Genomic DNA, 22,042 nt, shown 5'->3' with positions numbered 1-22,042 from the left:
CGCTAGCCAGCTCGGAGAAGAGAGGGGCTCATGGATGGGGAGGCCAGAACCCCGAGAAAAATGCCCAAATCCATAGGCACCCAGTAACTGGCAAATTAGTGACAAAAACCATACCTGTTAGGCAAGTCGTTCAGCTACTGAAAGGATGGTTTCCACAGGTGTGCGCACATATAACAAGTAAGCATCACTCGACCAGCGACCCATTGTCTTAATGAGATGATCAGGAACACCTCTCTGGGCAGCAGTTGTAGCGGCTCCAATTCTAAAACTATGACCTGAGAACTTTCCAGGAGTACCTGCTGCCTGTAGAGTGGTTTGAAGAAACGAGGAAAGCCGAGATCTAGAAAGAGGAGAGCCATCTTGGTGAATAAAGAGAGGTCCGGTGCCTGGCCCACGAAGATGAAGGTAGTTTGTTAATGCAGTCACAGGACAGAGAGGAAGGGAACCACGGCCAAGATAGATGAAACAACCCTGCCTGAAAGGATCAGTCTTTGCACACTTGATTAACACTCGAAAGCTTTGGGGATTGGTGGAGGAATCTACTTGAAGATCTGCCGCGGTCAAATGAACAGATGGATCAAAGGTACCATTTGTTGTAAATTCACCAGCTCTAAGAAACCCAAAGAAGACAGCAGGCTGCCCATAGCATGACACTGTCAGGGTTGATAAAATCTAAAGACTTGTGCAAAACAGACATAAGGTCGGCTGTCACTGGTTGGCGCTGAGGGAGATTTGGGCCCTGATGACGTTTGATCCCTCGTAAGAGACGCTGAAGTTGAAGACGGTTGACAATTGGGTCTGGGAAGCCATAGTCAATGTGTAAAGAACGGACTGCAGACAAATATACTTTAATGGAAGAATGGTGAAGACGATCTGCTAAATGAGTACAGAAGCGCATCAGAGTTTGTTCACTGGCTGGTAAAAGAGGCTGACTTGGCTCGAAGGGAGTATCCTGACTACAAAAATCTAAGAACTGACGTTGAGCCGAAGCATAAACTTGGCGAGTAGAAGGTGCGAGGCCATTGGTCAAATAGAACTGGCATTTATCTGTCAAATTACGGGCAGCTGAGCCAGCAGCGTTAACGGAATTGGAGTCGCCCCAGGAGCTGCATGAGGAGCAAGATGATGGAAACGCTGAAAATCAAAACGAGATAAGGCATCAGCAATCGAGTTGTCTTTACCCGGCGTATGAGAGGCAGTAAAGGCAAAGGAATGTCGGGCTGCCACAAGTGACAAGTGATGGAGAAGAACCATCATGTTTGGATCCTTTGTGATGCCCGAACGCAAAACACTAATGACTGCCATGTTGTCGGAGCAGAACTCAACTCGTTAAGAAGCCCATCGGTGGCCCCATAGGGAAGCTGCAATAACTACCGGAAACAACTCTTTGTAGGCAATTGCCAAGGGATGCTGAACAGCTGACCATTCACCCACAAACCATTCATGATCACAAATTGCACCATAACCCCGAGCACCAGCAGCATCTGAGGAAACGTAAAATTCAGGCAAGGTCGCCCACTGTGGGGAAAGCAGGAAACTGAGACCACCCCAAGAATGGAAAAATTCTCGCCACCAACGGAGGTCTAAGCGAAAGTCTTGGTTGATCCTAATTGGGTGGCTATCACGTCGAAAGGCTGACAATAAATTGATCATGCGTCTCAAGAAGGTACGCCCCTGAGGAACTACTTTACATGCGTGTTGGAGATTGCCAATGAGAGATTCCAGCTCCTTCTGTGTGCAATGTTGTTTGAGGGACCAGGCTTCCAGAAGTGCAGCAATACGATCAAACTTATCCTGCGGCAGACGGGCCTGAAGTGAGAGAGAATCGAGCTCAATACCGAGCACAGTTAAACAAGTGGATGGCCCCTCCAATTTGTTCGGGTGAAGAGGAATACCCCACTTTTTAAATAGCTTAACACAAGTATCAATATTGTTCTGGCAAACAGGTGAGTTAGGAGGGCCCAATGTATGGAAGTCATCCAGGTAGTGTAAAAGAAAATTCACATTATAATTGTGTTTGAGGATCCACTCGAGCATATCTGCAATGGACGAGAAGATGAAAGGAGCAGAGCATAGTCCAAATGGAAGCGCCATATCAATAAAATATTTCCCACGCCACTTCATACCAAGTAGGTAACGATCATCAGAATGGACAGGGACATTACGGTAAGCACTTTCCACATCGAACTTTGCCAACAGCGTTCCTCTGCCGTGAAGCATGATCCCATCGATGACATCATCAACCTTCATGTACTGCACTGAAAAGGGTTCTTTTGGAATGCCATCATTGACACTATGGCCTAAAGGACTAGACAGATCCAAGATAAGCCGCCATTTTCCAGGCTGGTACTTCTTCGGGATAATTCCAAAGCGACTCACATGGAGGTTTGGGATAGGGGCTATAGCAAAGGGGCCAGCTACACGGCCTTTGTCGAGTTCCGTGAGGAGATACTGGTCGATGACTGAAGGCTGAAGGGATGCTGAAGGCATATTTTTATTCTCCGATTTTAAAGATACCGCCCGAGGGTCAAAACCCAGCTGAAAACCATTTGTGAGACCTGAAATCACGTACTCCACTTGCGTTTGGTCGGGGTAAGAACACAGTTCATGCCGAAGTTCCTCTGCGTCTATGGGGGTTACTCTGGATGGGGGGACCAGGTCTTGCTGTGGGGTGCCCAAAATGGACAAAGAACAAGAGGGCAAAGCATGGTGTGCCACTTCGGAGGGCATGTCATTACCAAAAGCATCTTGTGGTGCAGGAAAAACAACATTAACAGGAACAGGAATCAAAAAATTTGAAAAGGAAACTGAACAAGATGAATGTACGCTATTTACATATGGTTTGGATCTCACTTCAACGCCGCAGACGTTTGCTTTGGGATGGGGGAGTTGACTGGGAGCGCCGGTAGGAAGAGGTTGAGGCCCGAAATGGACAGTTGACACGTGGATGATCACCTTCACATTTCTCACAGCGATGGAGGTACCGGCATTGACCAAAGGTCCAGCGACAGGTGCCATCATTCCAAGATCGGCAAAAGGTGGATGAACCGGCTATCGAAATTGAAGCTGAAGACGAAGTGGTTGGCTGCTGGCTTGACTGGGGAAGAGGTGACGAAAGAGTATGGAAGTTGTACAAATCATGGTTCATGTGAGACCAGTCCACCAAACCTGCAGCAGCTGCGTCCTTGCGGAATGCAACATCGTAATGGAGCCAAGCCTTCCCAGGGAACTGGCGCGACGTCTTGAGAATTAGCAGCTTGTATTGTGTCATGTCCTGCCATCTGGAAGAATGAGCACAGCAGAAGATCCACGAGTACACAGTGAATGCTTCAACCCATGTCACGATATCAGTGATCTCTTGCACCCTTTTCTTGGAAGAACTCACGAGAAGTTTGCCATCAAGGTACGTTTGGGGCTCTGTCTCCTGGGCTTTCAAGTTCTCTGCTAGCAAGTCAGCAAGATCCACAAATTGGCCAGACCTAATTTTTTGTCACCAGCTTCTCCGGGATAGGGGAATAACCGGGGCCAACAACAAACGGCCTATTCAGGGATGTTGAGGTAGAGGCGATGGAGGAATTAGAACCAAAGGAGACCAATGGCGTGAAAGACTGGTTGGAAGATGGCAATCCATTCGCAGCACCACGAGAACCAAACAACGATGGCGAAGATAAAGAATTGCCTAACATGCAGTATGTTGAAATAAAGGGAGGAACGACCAAATTACCTGAGGACTGGCCTGCAGAAGAAGGCAGTGGTTGGTTAATGACAACAGAACCGGATGACGTCGTGCCCGACGCCGCGTTTCCCGCTGTCGAAGAACTCGATGAGTGACTTTGCAAAGCCGCCAAAATGCGAGCTAACATATCCCCCAAGGCTTGTGAAAACGCTTGACTGAGGTCCTGTTGAGAGAGGACGAAGGAGGGCGGAGTGGACACCGGAGTCGAAGAAATGGGAGGACGTACGACCGAAGAGGGAGAATCGGCTGAAGAAGAAGGCTGACTTGAATCCAACATGGCGGCCACACTGTTGTTTGTTGCACGACGATGTGCCATACCAAACGAAAGAAACAACGGCAAGATTCGAAAAATGACGAACGAAGAACAAATAATGCACACGCTACTCTGGGAGGAAGCCTTGAAGATGAGGTCCCATGAACTGCCACGCAAATAACACGCTAGCGCCTGTAACGCTAAACACACTTCAGTCAAAGAGCACATGGGATCTGGCACATGCCCATGTATGAAACGCCGCTGACTCCAGACAACACTGGCGCTCTTTGTTGTTAACTCCGTTAAATTGCATTTAACTGCATTAAAAATATTTCATAAATAATAAAAAGTGACCTTTCGACTCTGTTTTAAATTAAAGGATTTCAACTGAGGACCTCAGTCTCTCTAGGTCAGATAAACTTTCTTTATGCCAGAGTGAGACTGGCAGCCATCAGGGATTCAGAAGCACAAAAATAAGTCCATTGTACATCACAAATTACATTGTACATATCAAAGCATTCAATGTACACTCTACCTTATTGTGGTCTACTGAGACATAAAGGAATGGTCCTTGAAGTCCAAAAGAGTAAACGTGCTGAACATGGATAGCTGAAGTGTGTAACAATGTGAAAATAAACTTATTACCAGGATTAAAACAGAAGTGAGATTTGTGACTGGAAGAGGCATTCGATACATATGTTTTGTGGTGGTGGAAATCACCAAAAATTGTCCCGTACACGTCCAGTTTTAACTGCTCAAAGGGCTGTGACTTAGCTGTGGTAATTAATTTCTGGGTTCTAATCAGAGTCCAACTAGAGTATTTTTTTAGAAGGAGGTAAAGTCCGCATACAAGCCAAGTGGCTCATCAGGCTGGCGCTTATCCCGGTTTCTGTAGCATGAAGCGACTAGGAGTATTTCTACACCCCCCCCCCCCCCCCCCCACCCCCGAATGGGATGCTAGTCCATAGCAGGGTCAACCACAACATTAACTTTGCAGGTACCCATTTACACAGGCACTGTGAGAGTAATCTTGCCTAAGAACACAACACAGTGCCCTCAGCCAGTGCTTCAACCCAGACTGTTCGATCCTGAGATGAGCACACTAACCAGGACGCCACCAAAGGAAACCAACACTGAATGGTGAAAATCTTAATGGAAGAATGTAGCCAATCAAGTCATGTATCTATCTCCAGAGCGACCATTTTCTTGTGTCAGAGCACCACTGGCTAAAAGGGACAGTTGGCTCTGGGGACGATAATGGTACACAGCCTAAAATAAATCAGGTTTTAATAGGATTCAAACCTTAAGGACGAGATTTGTGATACTAGTGCAATTTTCTATAAGCCACTAATCTGTTAAGCCAATGAAAGCTGGCCAGCTGGTCAGATCATGAGAAAAAGACCATTTTGAAATCATATTCTCAAAATTGGCCAATGCGGGGAATCTTTTCAAATGCAAATGACATTAATCTCCTTTTGACGATATTCCCCGGCATGAGTCTCCATCACAAGCTACATGTAGATCCTGTCCAATAACAAGAATACGAATTCAAAATGGTGTATTGACAGACTTCGAGTAGCTTAACATATCAATCACAGACAGAGTACTTGCATTGTGTATGAATAGCAAAAAATAAAAATAATAATAATAATAATTGTATTTAAAGAACTTACGCTCAAAATGTTCTCCCAAATCCCTTGACCTGACCAAGTTTGCATCTCCCATCAGGAAACTCCGAGCATCTGTCAGATGGTGGAAAATTCAATCATCAAATTGATAGATTCAAGAGGTAGGAAATGCTAGTTTTTAAAAACAAGTTTAGTTTGGTTGGATTGTAACACACAATTTGTACATGTGTGTACCTTGCCATACATCTAGTAACACACATACCATACACAGGACACTAGGAAGCAGCATTTGCATTTGTAAACACACAAATTGTACATATACATGCATATAACTTTCTTGGGACATGCAAATGCTAGGCATATCACGTCCCTGGAATGCACAATTAAGTTTAACTCAAACAAAATAAACTAAAATAGCAAAAGAAAATATAATAATTAAAGAAAAAATAAGTTACCAAATTGCAAAACAGTCTGATACCCTGAAGGCCTTAACTTTAATCCAACAAAAGGAAAGTGAGGGACTGTACGAAAATTTTGTGAGACCGATGGTTTTTGAATGACCATTCGCAACCCCTTACACTGTACATGATTGTGTAATTTTTGTATACTCCTCATGTTAAATTTTCTGATTACCAATCAGTACTTAAATTGTAATTCACCCACCTGTTGAGACTGTCATAAGAATTGTCTTCTCCTCTTTCTCCACTTTTTTGTCTGTTCTGGCACCCCTAAGAAATACAACAACCAAATCAGAAATTGTTAATTTAAGGCAGTTTCTGGCCAGTAAAATGTACATCAAGGAATACACCTCTAGCAATTAAACTGTGGATTTGATAATTTTCAACCATGATCAACTAGGCATCACTCCATTACAACGCATATACTGTACATGAATACCAATAATTTAAGTTTAATTTTCTGAGTAAGATGAACCATTATTTAGTTTTCTTTATGCCTGAACATGCTTAATTGAAAACTTCTTGCTCTTACCATTTTAAGCTCCTTACGTAACTCTTCAAAAATTTCCAGGTAACTCCAAAGTCTGTTGATAAGACTGCCTACAAATATAAACAAAATATCAATATACAAATTGCTTGACTGTCTGTTTTACAAAATATTAATATTGAACATGTATCTATCTTCAACCAAAATTTTGTGCATACCATGGCATGTATTTAAAACACATGTCATTTAGATTAATTAATTATTAAAAATAATGAAAAATTTGAGTTTACAAAGGTAGGTAGGTAAAGGTAAAGTCTCAATTCAAGCCAAATGGCCAATCAGACTGGAGCTCATCCCAGTTTCTGTAGCACGAAGTGACTAGAAATATTTCTACTCCCTTCTGGATGGGATGCCAGTCCATCACAGGGCTACCCCCACCATTAAAATCACTGGTACACACATCTAGATGAAGAGAGGCAATGCTGTGAAAGAAAATTATTAAAATTGTCTTGCCCAAGAATGCAGCACAATGTCCCTAGCCAGGGCTTGAACCCGGACCACTTGATCCGGAGTTGAGAGCACTAACCACGAGGCCACCATGCCTCCACATCCAAAGGACTGTGGTATCGATCTTATGGTTACATAACAATATAAAACAATTTAATTCAAAGGGAACCAGCACCAATTAAAAACAGAAACAGAACTTGACTTTTTCTTACCCTTCCATTTATAACAGCCCGAGCAAGGATCCAGTTCTCCTTACGTGGATGAAAGAGAAGGGGTCCAGAAATCTGAAATGGAACTTGACCATTTTTCCAACTCTTTCCTCCATCTTCAGTCATCACAAGAGCAGACTTGGTTGCAAAAAAGGGAATCGTGTGGGACACAAGTATCACCTAAAAACAAATCAACAGGTAGCAATTTCAATTATTAGGTCAAGTCTGCATATGAGCCAAGTGGCCCATCAGGCTGGAGCTTATCCCAGTTTCTGCAGCATGAAGCGACTAGGAGTATTTCTACACCCCCTGGATGGGATACTAGTCCATCACATGACTATCCCCAGCATTAAATTTGCTGGAACCCATTAGTACACCAGGGTGGAGAGGGGCATTGTGAGAGTAAGTGCCTTGCCCAAGAACACAACACAATGTCCCCAGCCAGGGCTTGAGCCTGCACTGCTTGATCCAGAGTTGAGCACACTAACCATGAGGCTACCATGCCTTCAATAGTTATTAATCATCATTATTATGAGGAGTGTTATTGGTAAGTTATTGGTTTGGTTTTAGTTTTATGACACTTAAATGAAAACCAATATATGCATGTAACTTGTTCTTCTGATATGAGTTGATTTTTCCACAAACCTTATCAGGGTTCACTGGGCTTTTTAGGATTCCATTATCCTTCCTGATTTGGGTATTGAAAATTTCAGCATTGATGTGGGTGAATGTTTTTCCAAAGTCAACACTGATAAAACAAAGTAACATTCAATGATGAAAAAAATCTATAATTAGAGAATAGCCTAGAGAAAATAGGCACGATGCACGAATGGTTTAAAATCATGTTTTTACGAAACAATTAGATTATGAGCTCCAGATAGATTTATAATGTGTGATACTTTTGATGAGGGCACAGCCCAAGTCAGCTATCATGCAATAGAAATTGAGAGCAAATAATCTACTGTGTGTAATTGTTTTAGTATAAATCTAGTAGTTGTTCGAAACCTTATATAAATCCTCCTAATAGACACCTCAAAAATGCAAAGAAGTGGCTGTCTTTTTGTTAACAAGTGCACACTGGTACACTACTCACTATCTACGATAGAATAGATAGTGAGTAGCCAATCAGAGAACAGCATTTGTGATAGAACACTACTAGATTTACACTAAAATCATTTAGAAAATAGCACAGAGACAATATTCATGCTGATTGGTTTAAAATCGTGTTTCTATTAAGCAAAATTGATAGATTATTCGCTCTTGATTTCTATCACACAATAGTTGATGAGGGTGCTGCCCGAGTCAACTATCATGCATAGAAATTGAGAGCAGATAATCTAATTGTTTTAGTATAAATCTACTAGTCGTTCAAAACTTTGTCTAATTCCCCTTCACAGACACTTCTGAAATGCCAAGAAGTGGCCGTCATTTTGTTAACAAGGGCATGCTGCTGTGCTACTCACTATCTATCGCAGAATAGATAGTGTCTGTAGAGTAGCCTAGCCAATCAGAGAATGGTATTCGTGATAGAACGCTAGTAGATTTACACTAAAACTCGATAGAAACACAGAACAAGTACAAGCTGTTGACGTAATGATGCCAGGCGCGAGCAAAGAGAATTTACATTTCAGTGTTCAAGTTGTTTTCTTTTGTTCGTCACAGCATTTCCTGAAAAAAATAGCAAACATGTTCTCTGTGTTTCTATTGAGTCTTAACTACTAGTATTAGTGTTCTATCACAAATGCCATTCTCTGACTGGCTACACTCACTATCTATTCTGTGATAGGTAGTGAGTAGCGTAGCAGTGTAACCTTGTTAACAAAAGGACGGCTGCTCCTTGGTGTTTTTGAAATGTCTGTAATTTATACTAAAACGATTAGATTATTCACTCTCGATTTCTATCATGTGATAGAAATCTTGAGCTCACAATCTAATTGTTTTATAACAGAAACACTCATGAAAGTTTGGGAGAACTCGAAAAAGCTGTTGAAACACTTGCCTGTCAGCTTGTGCTCCCACAGCATTTCTCGTTCTCCCAAACTTCCAATTGTGTTTCTATAGCTCGATAGAATTACACAGAACATGATTGTTTTCTTTTTCTTAATCAATGATTCTTTTTTTAAAGAGACCCATAATTAGTTTTTAATAATTATTTCGGTGCAAAGCTGAACCCCAAGTGAATGTGCCAAATTATACAGATGAGAACATCTACAATTATTTACTACAGTTTTAAAGTGAGTCACTCAATAGTTTTTAGTAATAATCTTGATACAAATCTGAAAACCAAGTGAAAGTGCCAACATTAGGGGTGGCTAATGGTAAATGCGAGAGTTTGCGAGACGGTGAGACAAGCATTTTTCTTTGTGAACCCGAGACATTTTGACTTTTTAGATTGCAAGACCAAGACTTCAAAGTGTTTTGAGTACAAGCACGAGACATTCAGACTCTTAAAATTCGAGCGTCAGATTTAGTTGAGAGCTAGAATGAGCTTGTACATCCTTAAGCCAGCTTCTTGGAACTGACTGGAACTGGAAATTCGATTATAACACACTACGGTGTGATATCCTAGAGAAAAATTACTGTTTTTCTGGCGCAAAACGGATGTTGTGGTAGGTTTTGTACCTTTTTGTGGAATTACAATGTCCAATTAGGAGAAGTTAGGATTAACGTTTTCTCAGAAAATTTGTAAGTTGCTTTATCAAAATTCCATATCGAGTGAAGAGAAGATGTAATTTATAAAAACAGATAAAGGAACAAATTGAGACTTCAAGACCCTTAGCCTTGCGAAAAATCGAGACTCCGAGACAGCTTCGTAGAAAAATCGAGACTCCGAGACGCACATATCCACAAAACGAGACTGCGAGACCCGTGAAATTCGACTAAAATATTACGAGACCCCCAGCTTTTGCCACCCCTAATATTAACTTAAAACAATATCAAAGGCACATTTAAATGTTACATGCATGTGATAATCTTCTAGAATTAAAATAGTGCCACAAAATATACAAAGTACAAACACTTTGTAGTTTGAACACATTCATACCTTTTGTAAACATCTGACGGTTTACTAAACAGCCACATAAACTCCGTTGTAGCCAAAAGAAGCATCGCCTAATATCAAGTACAAAAACAATTATAACAACAATATAACAGCTTCAATCAGTATTCCTTGATCCATATCTAGACAAAATTCTTGGATCAATAGAGACACTAAAAGTGGTCAAATAATGTAATTTCTTTTTGCTGGGTATTTATACAGGTCTTTTACTTTGAGGTGGGAGAATTTATCCAAACTCAAGAAAGGAAAAAATTTGAAAGTTGAAAGTTAGAGCCGTCACCCCAAGGAATTTATACAAATATATTGCAGTTCACTTGATACTTTAAATTCTTTACTAATCACTTACCGTTCTCAGAGACCCAGGAAGTTAGTTGGGTTATGAGGAAGTGAAATGGGTGAAAGTAGTGTGAACGAAAGTTTACAAGAATTGCATTGGCACCAATTTCATCCAATTTCCTCCTGACCCAACTAACTGCTCAAGATTGGTCTCCAAGGATAAAAAGTTGCAAGCAAGATTCGTACACTGTTCTGTTTTGACAATATTACACCTCCTTATGGCCAATCAGATTTATGAGTTTTGTTATGGTTTTGATTTACTTTAATATTTAGGATCTCTTAACATAAAAAATCACTGTTTAAGATTTCCTCATACCACTAGTAATTTGAATAGAAGAGTTTGCATAGAGGTTCAACCTTTCGCTGAAGGCTGTTTGTCTAGTAGCCTGTATTTATTTTCTCTATGTATTTAGCTCAAACAATTGGTAGTCCAACACGTTTAAAGAACCTAATGGCCGTAAAATAACAATATCTGTAAAACGTTATCAAGGCACAAAGTTGGTCAAAACTCAAACATTTATCAAAATTTTAGCCGCGTTAATTTTCTGTCGTAAGATGATACTGAAAGCATTATATGTCCTTTTCTCTGTTGATGCTGATACAACATAGACAGCTGTGATACCAACCACAGTTTTTTCTATATTGATGATTCATCAGTTACAACACATAAATGCACTTTAGTTTGAAGTTGGGGCCGTTGTCTTCTACATCCAAATGGTATTCGCTATCTCATTACATAAAATCATCAAACACATAGCATCCCATATACTTTTGTTAACGCTGTTGCATTAAGTTTGTATACCAACTTTAGAGTTTTCGTATCAACAAAATTAATAACATCAATTTACTAAACAACATTTAGATGGCCACCGTAGCCGTTTTTGCCAGTTCATTACAACATTCTGCAAAATTTTGTTTTGAAAACCTTTCATTTCTCTGTGAATGGTATTATAAAACCGTGATATAAGCCAGTAAACAAAACGACATTCTTATACGGAATTTCAGAATCCATGGTAATAAATTAATTATTCATAACAGAACTCGATATTTAAAAAGACATCAAACACTACCATTAGCAATAAACCACAAAATGGCAACAAAGGGCAAGTGAAATCAACCAGTTATTCACTGATGCTTTCATAAAGCGGCACGTAATTTAACCAACCTTAACTGAAAGATCTGTACAGCGCAATCGGCTTGGTCTGTTCTTATCGCTAAAACAATTAAACTTACGATGTACTCTAAAATATAAATTAAAGGATTTCAAGACTCGCTTACCGAAGCTTCACCTGTAGGTCGCTTTCCGATCCAACTCATGGAAATGCTAAGTTTCGTTTCATTCTCAAACACCCACTAAAAGAAAAGAAAAGCTACAATCAACATTAACTCACGAAAGCGGAAAAAAAAAATTGCCATCTTTGAATCTTCATCGATAAACAAAGCCCTCCTGAGCTTACTTACGAGCATTTTTCTAATTTCATGTCCAGATTGGATTGTCGGATCGCTACAAGAGACATCATTTGTGTCTGGGTCTTGTTGTACATCTCGACGAAAGCGACGTTTGGCAATTTCCTTCCTCGAGGAGGTCAACTTCACAAAATCTTGTGAAGGTTGTTGGCGAACAAGTTCCTCGCTCAGCGCTTCACGACAATAAGTTACAACGAGAAAAACACTTAACAAAATAACTGAACGCATTATAAAAAAAATTAAATCACATAGACTGAAAAGGGGGGAAAACAAAGAATACAGAGTTAGAAGGACATCTCTGTTGTTTTCTGGCTTTCTGCAAGAATAAACTTGAAAACCCCCTGAGAGCATGCGTCAAAATAACCACGAATCCCGAGCTAGTCCCGAGTCAAGTACGAGTCACGAGCCAACCTCGCTCCCAGGGTCTCTCATCTTACCGCCCCCTGGAGCGAGCGAAGAGAGGGGCGGTAAGATGAGAGACCCTGGGAACGAGGTTGGTCACGAGCATACTACCCACAGGCCCGCAAAGCGTGCGTATGCTTGTGACAAATGCAATCGATGAGATGAACCAACTGTGACGAAGAACTAATTTCTCCTAAGAGTATGAATACATTTTTAAGCAGATTGGTGACGGAAATAAACAAATTTATCAACTTAAAATTCTTCATGTCCCACCAAATTCTCATGAACTTCTCGTCGACAAAAGCTGAAAAAAACTGTGAACGAGAGGCCGTTGTTCGGTCTTTCTTTTATTACTGCTGTGACTAGTAAAAAACGCTAAAATTTCTTTCACTACTTATGTTTTGCGTAGTTCGAGATTATCCAAACTCAAAACTCACGAAAAAACAATGTAAACGGAAAACCTCACCGAAAAGTTACAAAAACGAAATCAAACTTTTCGATGTCGTGACTGGATATTAGGGGCTAGAAGTTATTTTCGCGTTGGTCCAGTCGGCTTAGGGATTAAAAAACATTGAGCTTTATTGAGCAGACAACGTTTCTCTTAGAAATTACCAGGTGCCTGATTGTTTTTTTTTTGTTTGTTTGTTTTTTTTCAATGTTGTCTATTCGCTGATCGGATTACGATCCTTCCTGGGTCTCTTTGAAAGCTAAGAATTTACCACCGCTGGCTCATCTCATTGATTGCATTTGTCCTGTGCCGCATACGCACATGATATACGTATTATGCCTGCAAGACTGTGTTTCAACTTGAGTGAAAAACAAACTAAGTCATATTCACAACAAAACGTTTGCGAACTTACACAATGATGTAACTGAAGATTTAAAGTGCCTCTATGATCAAATTCTCGATACCCATTTTTTTTTTTTTTACATTTTCGTACACAATAGTTCTTTCCTAGATTTCTTGCCAAATTTCAATCTATTACAAACATATATTAGCATAAAGAACAACAAAAACTTTGGCTCATATATTCGTGCAATTTTCTACATTAATTGTTATTATAATTTCAACCCGTGCGGTATTTTTGAGAAAGTGACATCATTTTCCCAAATTCTCAACCAAGACTTGGAACAAGGAAAATTAAAGGTGGCCGAAAATTCTCGGAAATAAAGGTCCAAAAACCGCGAGTGCTAATGTTCGCAATAGATTGAAATTTGGCAAGATATCTAGGAAAGACCTATTGAGTACGAAAATGCAAACAAATGGCTATCGAGAATTCCATCAAAGTGGCACTTTAAAGGGCCCCTCAAATGACTACGTCGGATGAATTTGAAAACGCAGCTTTATCTCTGCGGTTAGGCTTACAATCCGCACTAATCCGGACCAAAAACTGAGCTTTTTAATTCGAAAACGCTCCCCAAAATGGAGGAGTTTGAAAACGCCGGCTTTGCGTTTTAGTGTGGACGCCGGAAAATATTTTGAAAACGGAATTTTTTGAAAGCGATGATGTTACGCCATAATAATTTGATTTCCCTGCCCGAGTTTTTCTCAAACACATCCACAATGACCGTTAATTATTGCGTTTTCAAATATCTCCAGCGTAGTGTAGACGAAGCCGTATATGAGCTCGAGATTGTCATCGCGTGATATTTGACGAGGGCGCAGCGCTAGTCAACTATCAGGCATAGAAATCGAGAGCCAATAATCCAAATTCACTTCTAATTGGTATCTGGGATTAACAAGAAATAATCACACCTTTGTTGTGGATAGATCCATGACTGTAAAAGTATTGGACGAACAACGGGAAGAGTAACACTATTACTACTTTGTTCTTTGCACCATATATGGTAATGGTACTTGTTAGGAATCCTGGGGGTACTCCCAGAAAAATTTGGCGCGGGCGGGGGGGGGAGGGATGTGCGGCCCGCTCCCCAAATCCCCTACCCTATTTATGACCAAAATCTGCGATTTTCCCTACCCTATTTATAACCAGACCAAAAATTCGATACCCAAATTATGACCGTTGCGGCTGATACAGTTGCCCTAAACATAATTTTTGAGGGGCTTTTGTTTATGGTCTTATCGATAATGATGAAAAAGTAGCTTCGTCTGAACAACATGCCCAATTCAAGACTAGAGTACAAAAACTATACCCTATTTAAGACCAAAATGGCCATAATCGATACCCTGTTTAACATATTTATAACCAAAACGGCTGAAAAGCCGTACCCTTAATTTGGGGCCGCACATACCTATATAGCCCACATAAGGGAGTATTCTCCCGGAGTAGAAATCCCACGGGGATTTCTACAGTTACGTCACTTTTCTGTACAAAGGCATGGCTGAACCTTAAGCACATCTCTTTCGAGGTAGATCGATCTAAACGGCCGGGGGATCAAAGTGATAAATTATGAAATTATGGACGTGAGTAAGGCAGCGTTGGATTCTTCCGCTGGCAATGAACCTGGAGTATGTAACAGTTGCGAAGTATAGCTACAATGTAGCTTAGTCGTGCTGCAACCTACCTTTTAACGCGGGGGTAAACATGAATGAAGTGAAATTTTAGGAAGTTTAAAGAGGGATTAAAAGGGGAAAAAAGGTTACGGTTTACGTCTACCAATTTTTAACTTCAAATTCTAATTTTAAAACAACACCAAATCTTCCAAACTTCCTATCGCCATAAATTTTAGTAAACCTTTGAGGAAAAACTATTTATCTCCAAATATACCTAAAAATCACCAAAAAAATTTACAAAACAGCCCAAAACATAGAAATGTGGGATGAGCAGAGAGATTCTTGACTGCTTGAAACGTGAACGAGATATTTGCATTAAAACCATAATACCCAGCCAAAATACGGCCTTCATGTAGACCCCGCCTTAATTAGTACGCAGTCAAAGGTAGTCCCCTCTGCTGTATCACGCTCCAGTCAAAGTAAAGCAGAAACCGAAGCAAAAAGCTGCTGAATATTTAGAGTACCCATGACTTTATTTTTTTCTAATTACTACACGCATAGTTTACGTATGAGAACAACTTCGCAACTTTTGTACTTAGTACCTTCCGATAAACTTACTGGTTTTTCGCAGCAGAACTTTTTTGGAAAACGTAAGTTTACAAACCCGATTGTAATCAAATGTCCAAGCTCGCTTAATAAGTTATTTTCTCTCCAATAAAACAAGTACACATTTAAAACTGCTTTAAGACTAAAGACCTGTACATCTGACTAAAAATTAAAACGTGTTTGAGCGTTTTCGAATTCTCACAACTATAAGTCTATCTTAAAAATTCATTTTATACACGATTTCCGTGCTATGTAGTAGTGTTCTAATTTTCCCGCTGAAAACCACTGGCCAAAGTTACAGCGGCTAAATAATCGTCCACAGTGTGGCGACTCTCTCCACTGTCTGAGTTACAGGAGGCTTGATACTGAGTCGGAAGGCTGATGACAGGCGAGGTACGGGGACTGAATGGAGGGCTGGTTGAAGCAGATACACTCGGACGGACCATAACACTAACCGTCTGTGAAGCAGAAGACGCGAAATTGGAATTCCTGTTGAAAACTGTCCGTTGAAACGTACCACTGGGTGGAAACATAGAAGTGCTGGTAGGAAACGGAGGGTAGACTGGGCTCCACGGTCTGAAATACGTTTGGCTCAGTGGCGGGAAAATGGCAGAAGACGGCTGGAACATGGCCGGTGAGATGACGTCACTGCAGTCTGACAGCGTCTTTGAAGCAGGGAGGACTGGAGCGGGTTTGTTCTTGATCTCATGTTTGCGCCATCTTGCGCGACGGTTTTGAAACCAGACCTGTAAATAAAAGTCAAAGAAGCTAGCATGAGTAAAATGAGTGCGCACTGCATTACAATACAATATCAACACAATGCCAAGCAGATAAATGACGTGAGACAGAAAAAATCTTCAACGCGGCTTGGATGAAGAACCAAATTCTCAGCACATAGATAAACATATATGCATAGAGGTCAATAGGGAGAATTTGTATAATTAACAATTCGAAAGAAATTAAGACTACCTTCGCTCCTAGGAAGCTGGATATAATAAAACGGCTCTATGGTGAAAAAAAGTTTAAATAAAGGCTAATAAAGCTTTTTACCGATACGCGACGCGTCAAAAGATATGTGCGCTGAGTTTCGAAAGAAACAAAACTGTGCCGGAAAGAAACTATGAAAGATCGACTTGCAGTGTGCGTGTATAAGCTCCCCAGACTGGAAATGTTTGCGCGACAACAACTTCAAATTCAAGCGGAGTCAATCAATTTCTTCCTCTCTTTCTTGCAGAAAATGATGATCGATGAGGAATTTCATATTGCCTATACGAATCAATCAACCATCTTACCTGAATTCTGTCCTCCCCAATGTTGAGTTCTTTCGCAAGATCCTCGCGTATCTGAATGCCCGGGAATTTTTCGCTTTCAAATGAGTCCTCCAACCGATTGAGTTGTTCGTCTGTAAATGCTGTTCGACGACGCCTTTGTCGCGATCTGTCACCTGTAAGAAAAAATAGCGGTTGTTAAGTTCTATCCTAGGCTACATGTTGATAAATACTCACAGCAGACAAAGCTAGCAGTCTTCTGAATTTCTAAATGATCTCCATGAGTTCGCGAAGGGCATAAACAGACGGATGGAAGTATATGACAAACAATTTGACATGGAGAACAGAAAAGTTCCCAACACTTTACACCTTCTCGTTTTCATACATTCTTCCCTTCATTAAAAGATTTCTCCCTAAACTGATCCCGCTCTAGCGATAAAAATACTTTAACAGACTTCAGTTCGATCTCTTATAATTCTGTTAACAATTCTAAGTTAGTTACTTACATTCGTTTTCCAAAGCCGATCTTTTCGAGCTTTTCCTTGAACTCATACTAGTTTTGATAAAATTTCACTTTCAGAGAGGACGCTAGCAGCAAGAGATGTCCTCGACAACACGACTGAGAGTTAAATGAACAGCTGCGAGTTTCATTCCTTTATAAAGCGTATGACGCGCTCCGTTTAATTGTGGGCGGACAAACGAAGTTAAACACAATAAACTTGTTACTGACTTGATTAGTGAATTATTTCTCACCTCTATTGTCACTCACTTGTGAGTTTTATCCATTGTTAGTATTTTTTATGAGCCATCTTGCCTCTATTTTTATTATAAACTAAAGTGATTGTTTTTCATTGTTTTCGTCAAATTTACAAACCTAGCTTTATCCAAAGCAAAATCTTATTCTTGATGAGAATTTTGTTTTTAGAAAACCACACCATGTTGTCCATAAGCATATCACGGTTACTACCTATGTCCATATTTGAGCTACTACGTAGAAATCAACTAATGTAAGTCACATAGAAATTAAATAACATTACGCTCGATGTTAGTAAGAGCGAGTTTCCTGTTTTCAAAGAAGCGAACTGAATAATTTCCTACATGTTTTCAGAAAAGTAACTTAATTTTTGTGCGGACACGCGAAATTAAAAAAGAAAGCGCCTGATCGCGGGTTAGCAGAAATATGACGGTGTGCGTGTCAAAGTGACCCATGACATAATGGACTCCACAGCGAACTCAACTCAATGGCTTTAAGAGAAGTATAAAAAGAAATCTACGCTACGAAAGAAAAGTAGTGACAGGAATTTCTCTTTCGCCGGCCACACACTTTATCGCTTTTCTCAAACATTTTGTGCTTAATTCTGACGATAAACTCAACATTTTATAAGTCGGTGTATTTAGCGTTAAGCGCTCGTGTAAAACCGTCACACCGTACTTTGCTCAGAGCGAGTATCAAACTACTTTTAATTTGTCAGGGTGCCGACACCTCTATCCTGCAGCGCGTTGAGGAACACAAAAGATCGTCTTCAATCGGGAATCACATTAAAGAGCAACTTGGAACAGTCCCAAGTGACATATATCGTGATTCTAAGATCTTGAGAAAGTGCCAAAGTACATTGGACAGCCAAGGAGCTTAAGCCAACTCTGAACAAACAGTCAGATTCAATCCATGCAAAGTTGTTTATAAAGTTTTTTTTTTTTTTATCGTATTTTATTATTTTAACACCGACATTTTAGCGCTTGTATTTACATATTTTATCGTTGGACATTCTCGCGCCCTAATTTTGTACTTATCATATGTATATTTCATTCGCTTTTTTCTACAACTTGAAAATGATCGCAGAGAAATCGAAATATCGTTTTTTATCGCTAGTTTTTATTCTGAAATGTGTTTTAAAAAACTACTTATAAGACACGGAATGAAACGAAAAAGGCTTTCGTCTTATAACATCGAAACAACGCCGGTAGTGTTTTGAGGCCTGGCTGAAATTTGCGTTAAGTTGCAGTTCGTCAGTTCATTGAAGTTCTTTTATTATCAACCATTCTCGCGTCCTTTTCATTGTGGGCGGCACTGAACTTTCAAACAAACAAACAAACAAACAAAAAAACAAACAAACACAATTAACTTGTTACTAATGACTCGATCAGTGACTAATTTCTCACCTCTATTGTTACGCATCCTGTGAGCTTATCTTTTGTTCTGCACTAACTTGCACCTTACCTGCCTTACCTGAGTTAATAACTGTTTTCTGTCGTTTCTTCTCTTAACCGTTTCAAACCCAGCAATTTCGATAAAATGATATGAATGCATGTAGGTAGAGCATTGGTTTGGAAACCGGCATTCAAATATACTCCACAGTCGCTCATGATCTATTCTGTGATCAAATACAGAGAACATTTTCCGTGCTTCATTCTAACTTTGAAAACACGAGTGGAAGTTTGGGAAAACGAGAAGTGATTTAGGATTGACGAGCCGCAAGCGAGTGTTTTAATTTCACAGCTTCCGTCGGCTTCACTGGTTCTCTGTTTCTATCAATACAGTGCAGTAAATAGGTGGGGTTTGCGAACGAAGCGAGCAAGAAGAAATATTCTCGATCCCCACCCCCACCCAGTAAAGTCTTCCGTTTTGCGCTGGCGTCCAGTTCTCTCGCGATCCTATCCGCGCGTTCAACGATCGAATGAAAATACAAGAAAATAGAGGGCTGTGAACAGTCTAACCTTAGGGTGGTCAGCCTCAAAAGGTCCACTGCGGGAGCTTTCGCCGTACCTTTTAGGGTAAAGAGCCGGAAAAATATGACAGGAGATAATGTGTTGTTTTAGAATTGGTACCTCTTAGGGGTGAAAAAAATTCCAAGTTACGCCCACAAAACAGGATCTATGTTTCATTCAGCGCGCGATTTCTTATGTCATGTGTTCCAAACGAATCAATTTTAAAAACTTTAACAAAGTCACGACTTTGTTGATATCACGTACGCCTGGTATTTCACCTCTTCGCCCTTGCGGCTCTTTCATATTCTAACAAACCATTAACGACCATTAACGCAGTCAATAATTCTTTGATAACACAATTTAATTCACATTGGCAAGCAGACCAATGTCTCAAAGTTAAGCTCACATTTGGCAGCTTGAATATATGATTAACTGCGATATTTATCAAATGAATACCCTTCCAGAGAAGATGTATTCCTTCATCTTTGTTGTGACACGCTGTATCTGCTGTTCAGTCCACGTGTGCCTGGTGATCGAAGGAGTATCGAACAAAACCTGGCTACATTTTCCAACATACTCCTCAGAGCACGTGACACCTAGATGGTCACACAATCTTCGCAGCGTTTCTTTGGGTCGTAGAACTGTTTCGTGTCCTGGAATATCGATGACGTCATTTCCGTACCGTTCCCTGATCCGTTTGTTGGCGTCGGCCATAGGAAAGTAGTAACTAATTGTTTGGTCTAGTAAATTGGTGTTGTTTATCTGTCAGAAAAGGAAATGAGAACAAGAAAGAAAAAAGAATGTGGTACTCAACATGGATTAACATTAAAGCATTATGCGACATATATGCGACATGATTTACAAAACAGAACAAAAGAGACAAACAAAGCACAACATTTTCAGCCCAAGGCCGGGCGCGGAGATGTTTGCCTTTGGACGAGCATGAGAAAATCAGCGCGATCGGAAATTTCTCCCAGCAGGCACTGGAAGTCGTGTCCCACACCGCCCAGGCCAGGCGTCGACCAAGCGGAGATCGGTTGCGAGCATGCACAGAAGCTGCAAGACCCGATCTGGGTAATCAAACTCGTCCCCAGGGGCCGCGATCCTTTTGCTCAGCGTCAAGAATCGAGACCACTGCGTACAATCGGAAAGTGAGCCAGCATTAATCACAGCGGTTAGTCTCGCTACACATGTTGAGAAACTGTTATTGGATTGAACTCATATGCACAACCAATAGCACCAATCCTCGCACAACATTGAGAAGGAAGTCATTAAAGCGAGCACATAATTGAGGTGCAACTGGTGCAGGTGTCCAATTACAGGTATCCAATTGCAAAACTTTGTAATTGGATCGTGACCACGCGGCGATTGTTTGACAAATAAGCTCGTGGAGAACTAATCATGATCGAAAATTTTGTTAAACATAGACTATGTTATTAATATTATGGTTATGGTCGAGAATTAATAATTGAAAAATCTCTCCTTACCTTAACTCTTTCTCCTCCAACGGTGTCTAGTGAATTTAAAAGAGTGAAGCAATATGGTTGCTATGTTATCAAAGGGGTTCCTGATGACGTGGATGAATTTCATTGGTAGTTGAACTGCTTGACTGATTTCTTCAAGAATCTGCATGTTGGCGAATCGATTTATCATCGTGGATGTGTGTCCTGCAGCTTTCCAGCTCTAATAATCAGTCTTCATGACTGTGCTTAAAAATCCCCACCCCAGGCCCCTCCGTCCCGGAATGTGAGGTCAAAATAAAACCACCCATTGGCTAATGCTTTCAGAAAGTGACTTAACCTTGCCTCCGTAGCTCCGTTTTCATTCGGTTGCCCCAGTTCCTGTCTGATCAGCCACTGGTGATCAGTTGTTCCGAGAGGCGATGGCAGGTACGATGTTAAGGTTTGTACCGTTGCAGTTATGTCCTATGTAGCAGACATGTCCTCTGACGTAATGTGATATACGGAGCCAATCATATCATGCGTTCTATCTAATAACACGCAGCATAAGACTGGTAACTAAACTCCGTTGCAGTTCGGTCTTCGAGCAAAATTGATTTTTGGAGGGGTAGCGTACGGAAGCAGTATTTGACTTTATATGTCTTTACTCTGAACCAGAGTGACTCTGAACGTAAATATGCAGCGACTATTTGCAAGAATGGCATTTACCTCACAAGATTTCTATCGGAAATTGACCGCTTAGTCTATTTTCAGTTTCAAATTCAACATGAAAGTTCGATCGAAGATTTAAACAGTGGTTGCTCTCCGGTTTGCGAACTGCGTGTTCCCGGCCAGCCAATATTACACTCCGCGCTTTGATTATCCTCAAATTATTCAGATCGTTTAATGATATTACAGAGGCAAAACAAATTTCTGAGAAGCAGTGTAACCAATTTTAGTTTCGGTGCTGTAAAACTACTACTCAATCTGCGCAATATTTCTCTATTCCCAATCTTGTCACTCACAC

General features: G+C 40.6%; 2 protein-coding genes and 2 pseudogenes across 2 annotated transcripts in view; all 4 read right to left on the bottom strand.

Annotated features, from left to right (window-relative positions):
• Positions 1 to 996, bottom strand: part of LOC149096643 (uncharacterized) — a 1,612-nt pseudogene extending 616 nt beyond the window's left edge.
• Positions 1 to 12,486, bottom strand: part of LOC110069745 (sortilin-like) — a 27,271-nt gene extending 14,785 nt beyond the window's left edge. The window contains exons 1-9 of the mRNA XM_089281627.1: positions 12,134 to 12,486; positions 11,951 to 12,025; positions 10,322 to 10,389; positions 7,924 to 8,026; positions 7,282 to 7,458; positions 6,608 to 6,675; positions 6,281 to 6,345; positions 5,663 to 5,731; positions 4,525 to 4,598 (exon numbers count right to left, since the gene is read on the bottom strand). Coding sequence (XP_089137753.1) covers positions 4,525 to 4,598; positions 5,663 to 5,731; positions 6,281 to 6,345; positions 6,608 to 6,675; positions 7,282 to 7,458; positions 7,924 to 8,026; positions 10,322 to 10,389; positions 11,951 to 12,025; positions 12,134 to 12,367 — 933 coding nt within the window. The 5' untranslated portion in view covers positions 12,368 to 12,486. The remainder of the gene's footprint in view (positions 1 to 4,524; positions 4,599 to 5,662; positions 5,732 to 6,280; positions 6,346 to 6,607; positions 6,676 to 7,281; positions 7,459 to 7,923; positions 8,027 to 10,321; positions 10,390 to 11,950; positions 12,026 to 12,133) is intronic.
• Positions 12,487 to 15,865: 3,379 nt separating this feature from the next.
• On the bottom strand, positions 15,866 to 17,422 carry LOC110069766 (retinal homeobox protein Rx-like). Its single transcript, XM_089280779.1, has 3 exons — positions 17,377 to 17,422; positions 16,895 to 17,046; positions 15,866 to 16,348 (listed from the first exon to the last, which is right to left on the bottom strand). Exons 1-3 carry the CDS (start codon positions 17,420 to 17,422, stop codon positions 15,866 to 15,868), a joined length of 681 nt encoding a protein of 226 aa, XP_089136905.1.
• Positions 17,423 to 20,004: 2,582 nt separating this feature from the next.
• On the bottom strand, positions 20,005 to 21,367 carry LOC149096642 (uncharacterized; annotated as a pseudogene).
• Positions 21,368 to 22,042: the final 675 nt, after the last annotated feature.

This window comes from Orbicella faveolata, unplaced genomic scaffold (assembly GCF_042242905.1).
Source record: "Orbicella faveolata isolate gen_17 unplaced genomic scaffold, um_ofav_v1 contig_48, whole genome shotgun sequence".
In the NCBI taxonomy this organism is placed as follows: domain Eukaryota; kingdom Metazoa; phylum Cnidaria; class Anthozoa; order Scleractinia; family Merulinidae; genus Orbicella; species Orbicella faveolata.
Note: the sequence above shows the minus strand (reverse complement) of the source record. Positions and strands in the feature narration are given on the sequence as shown.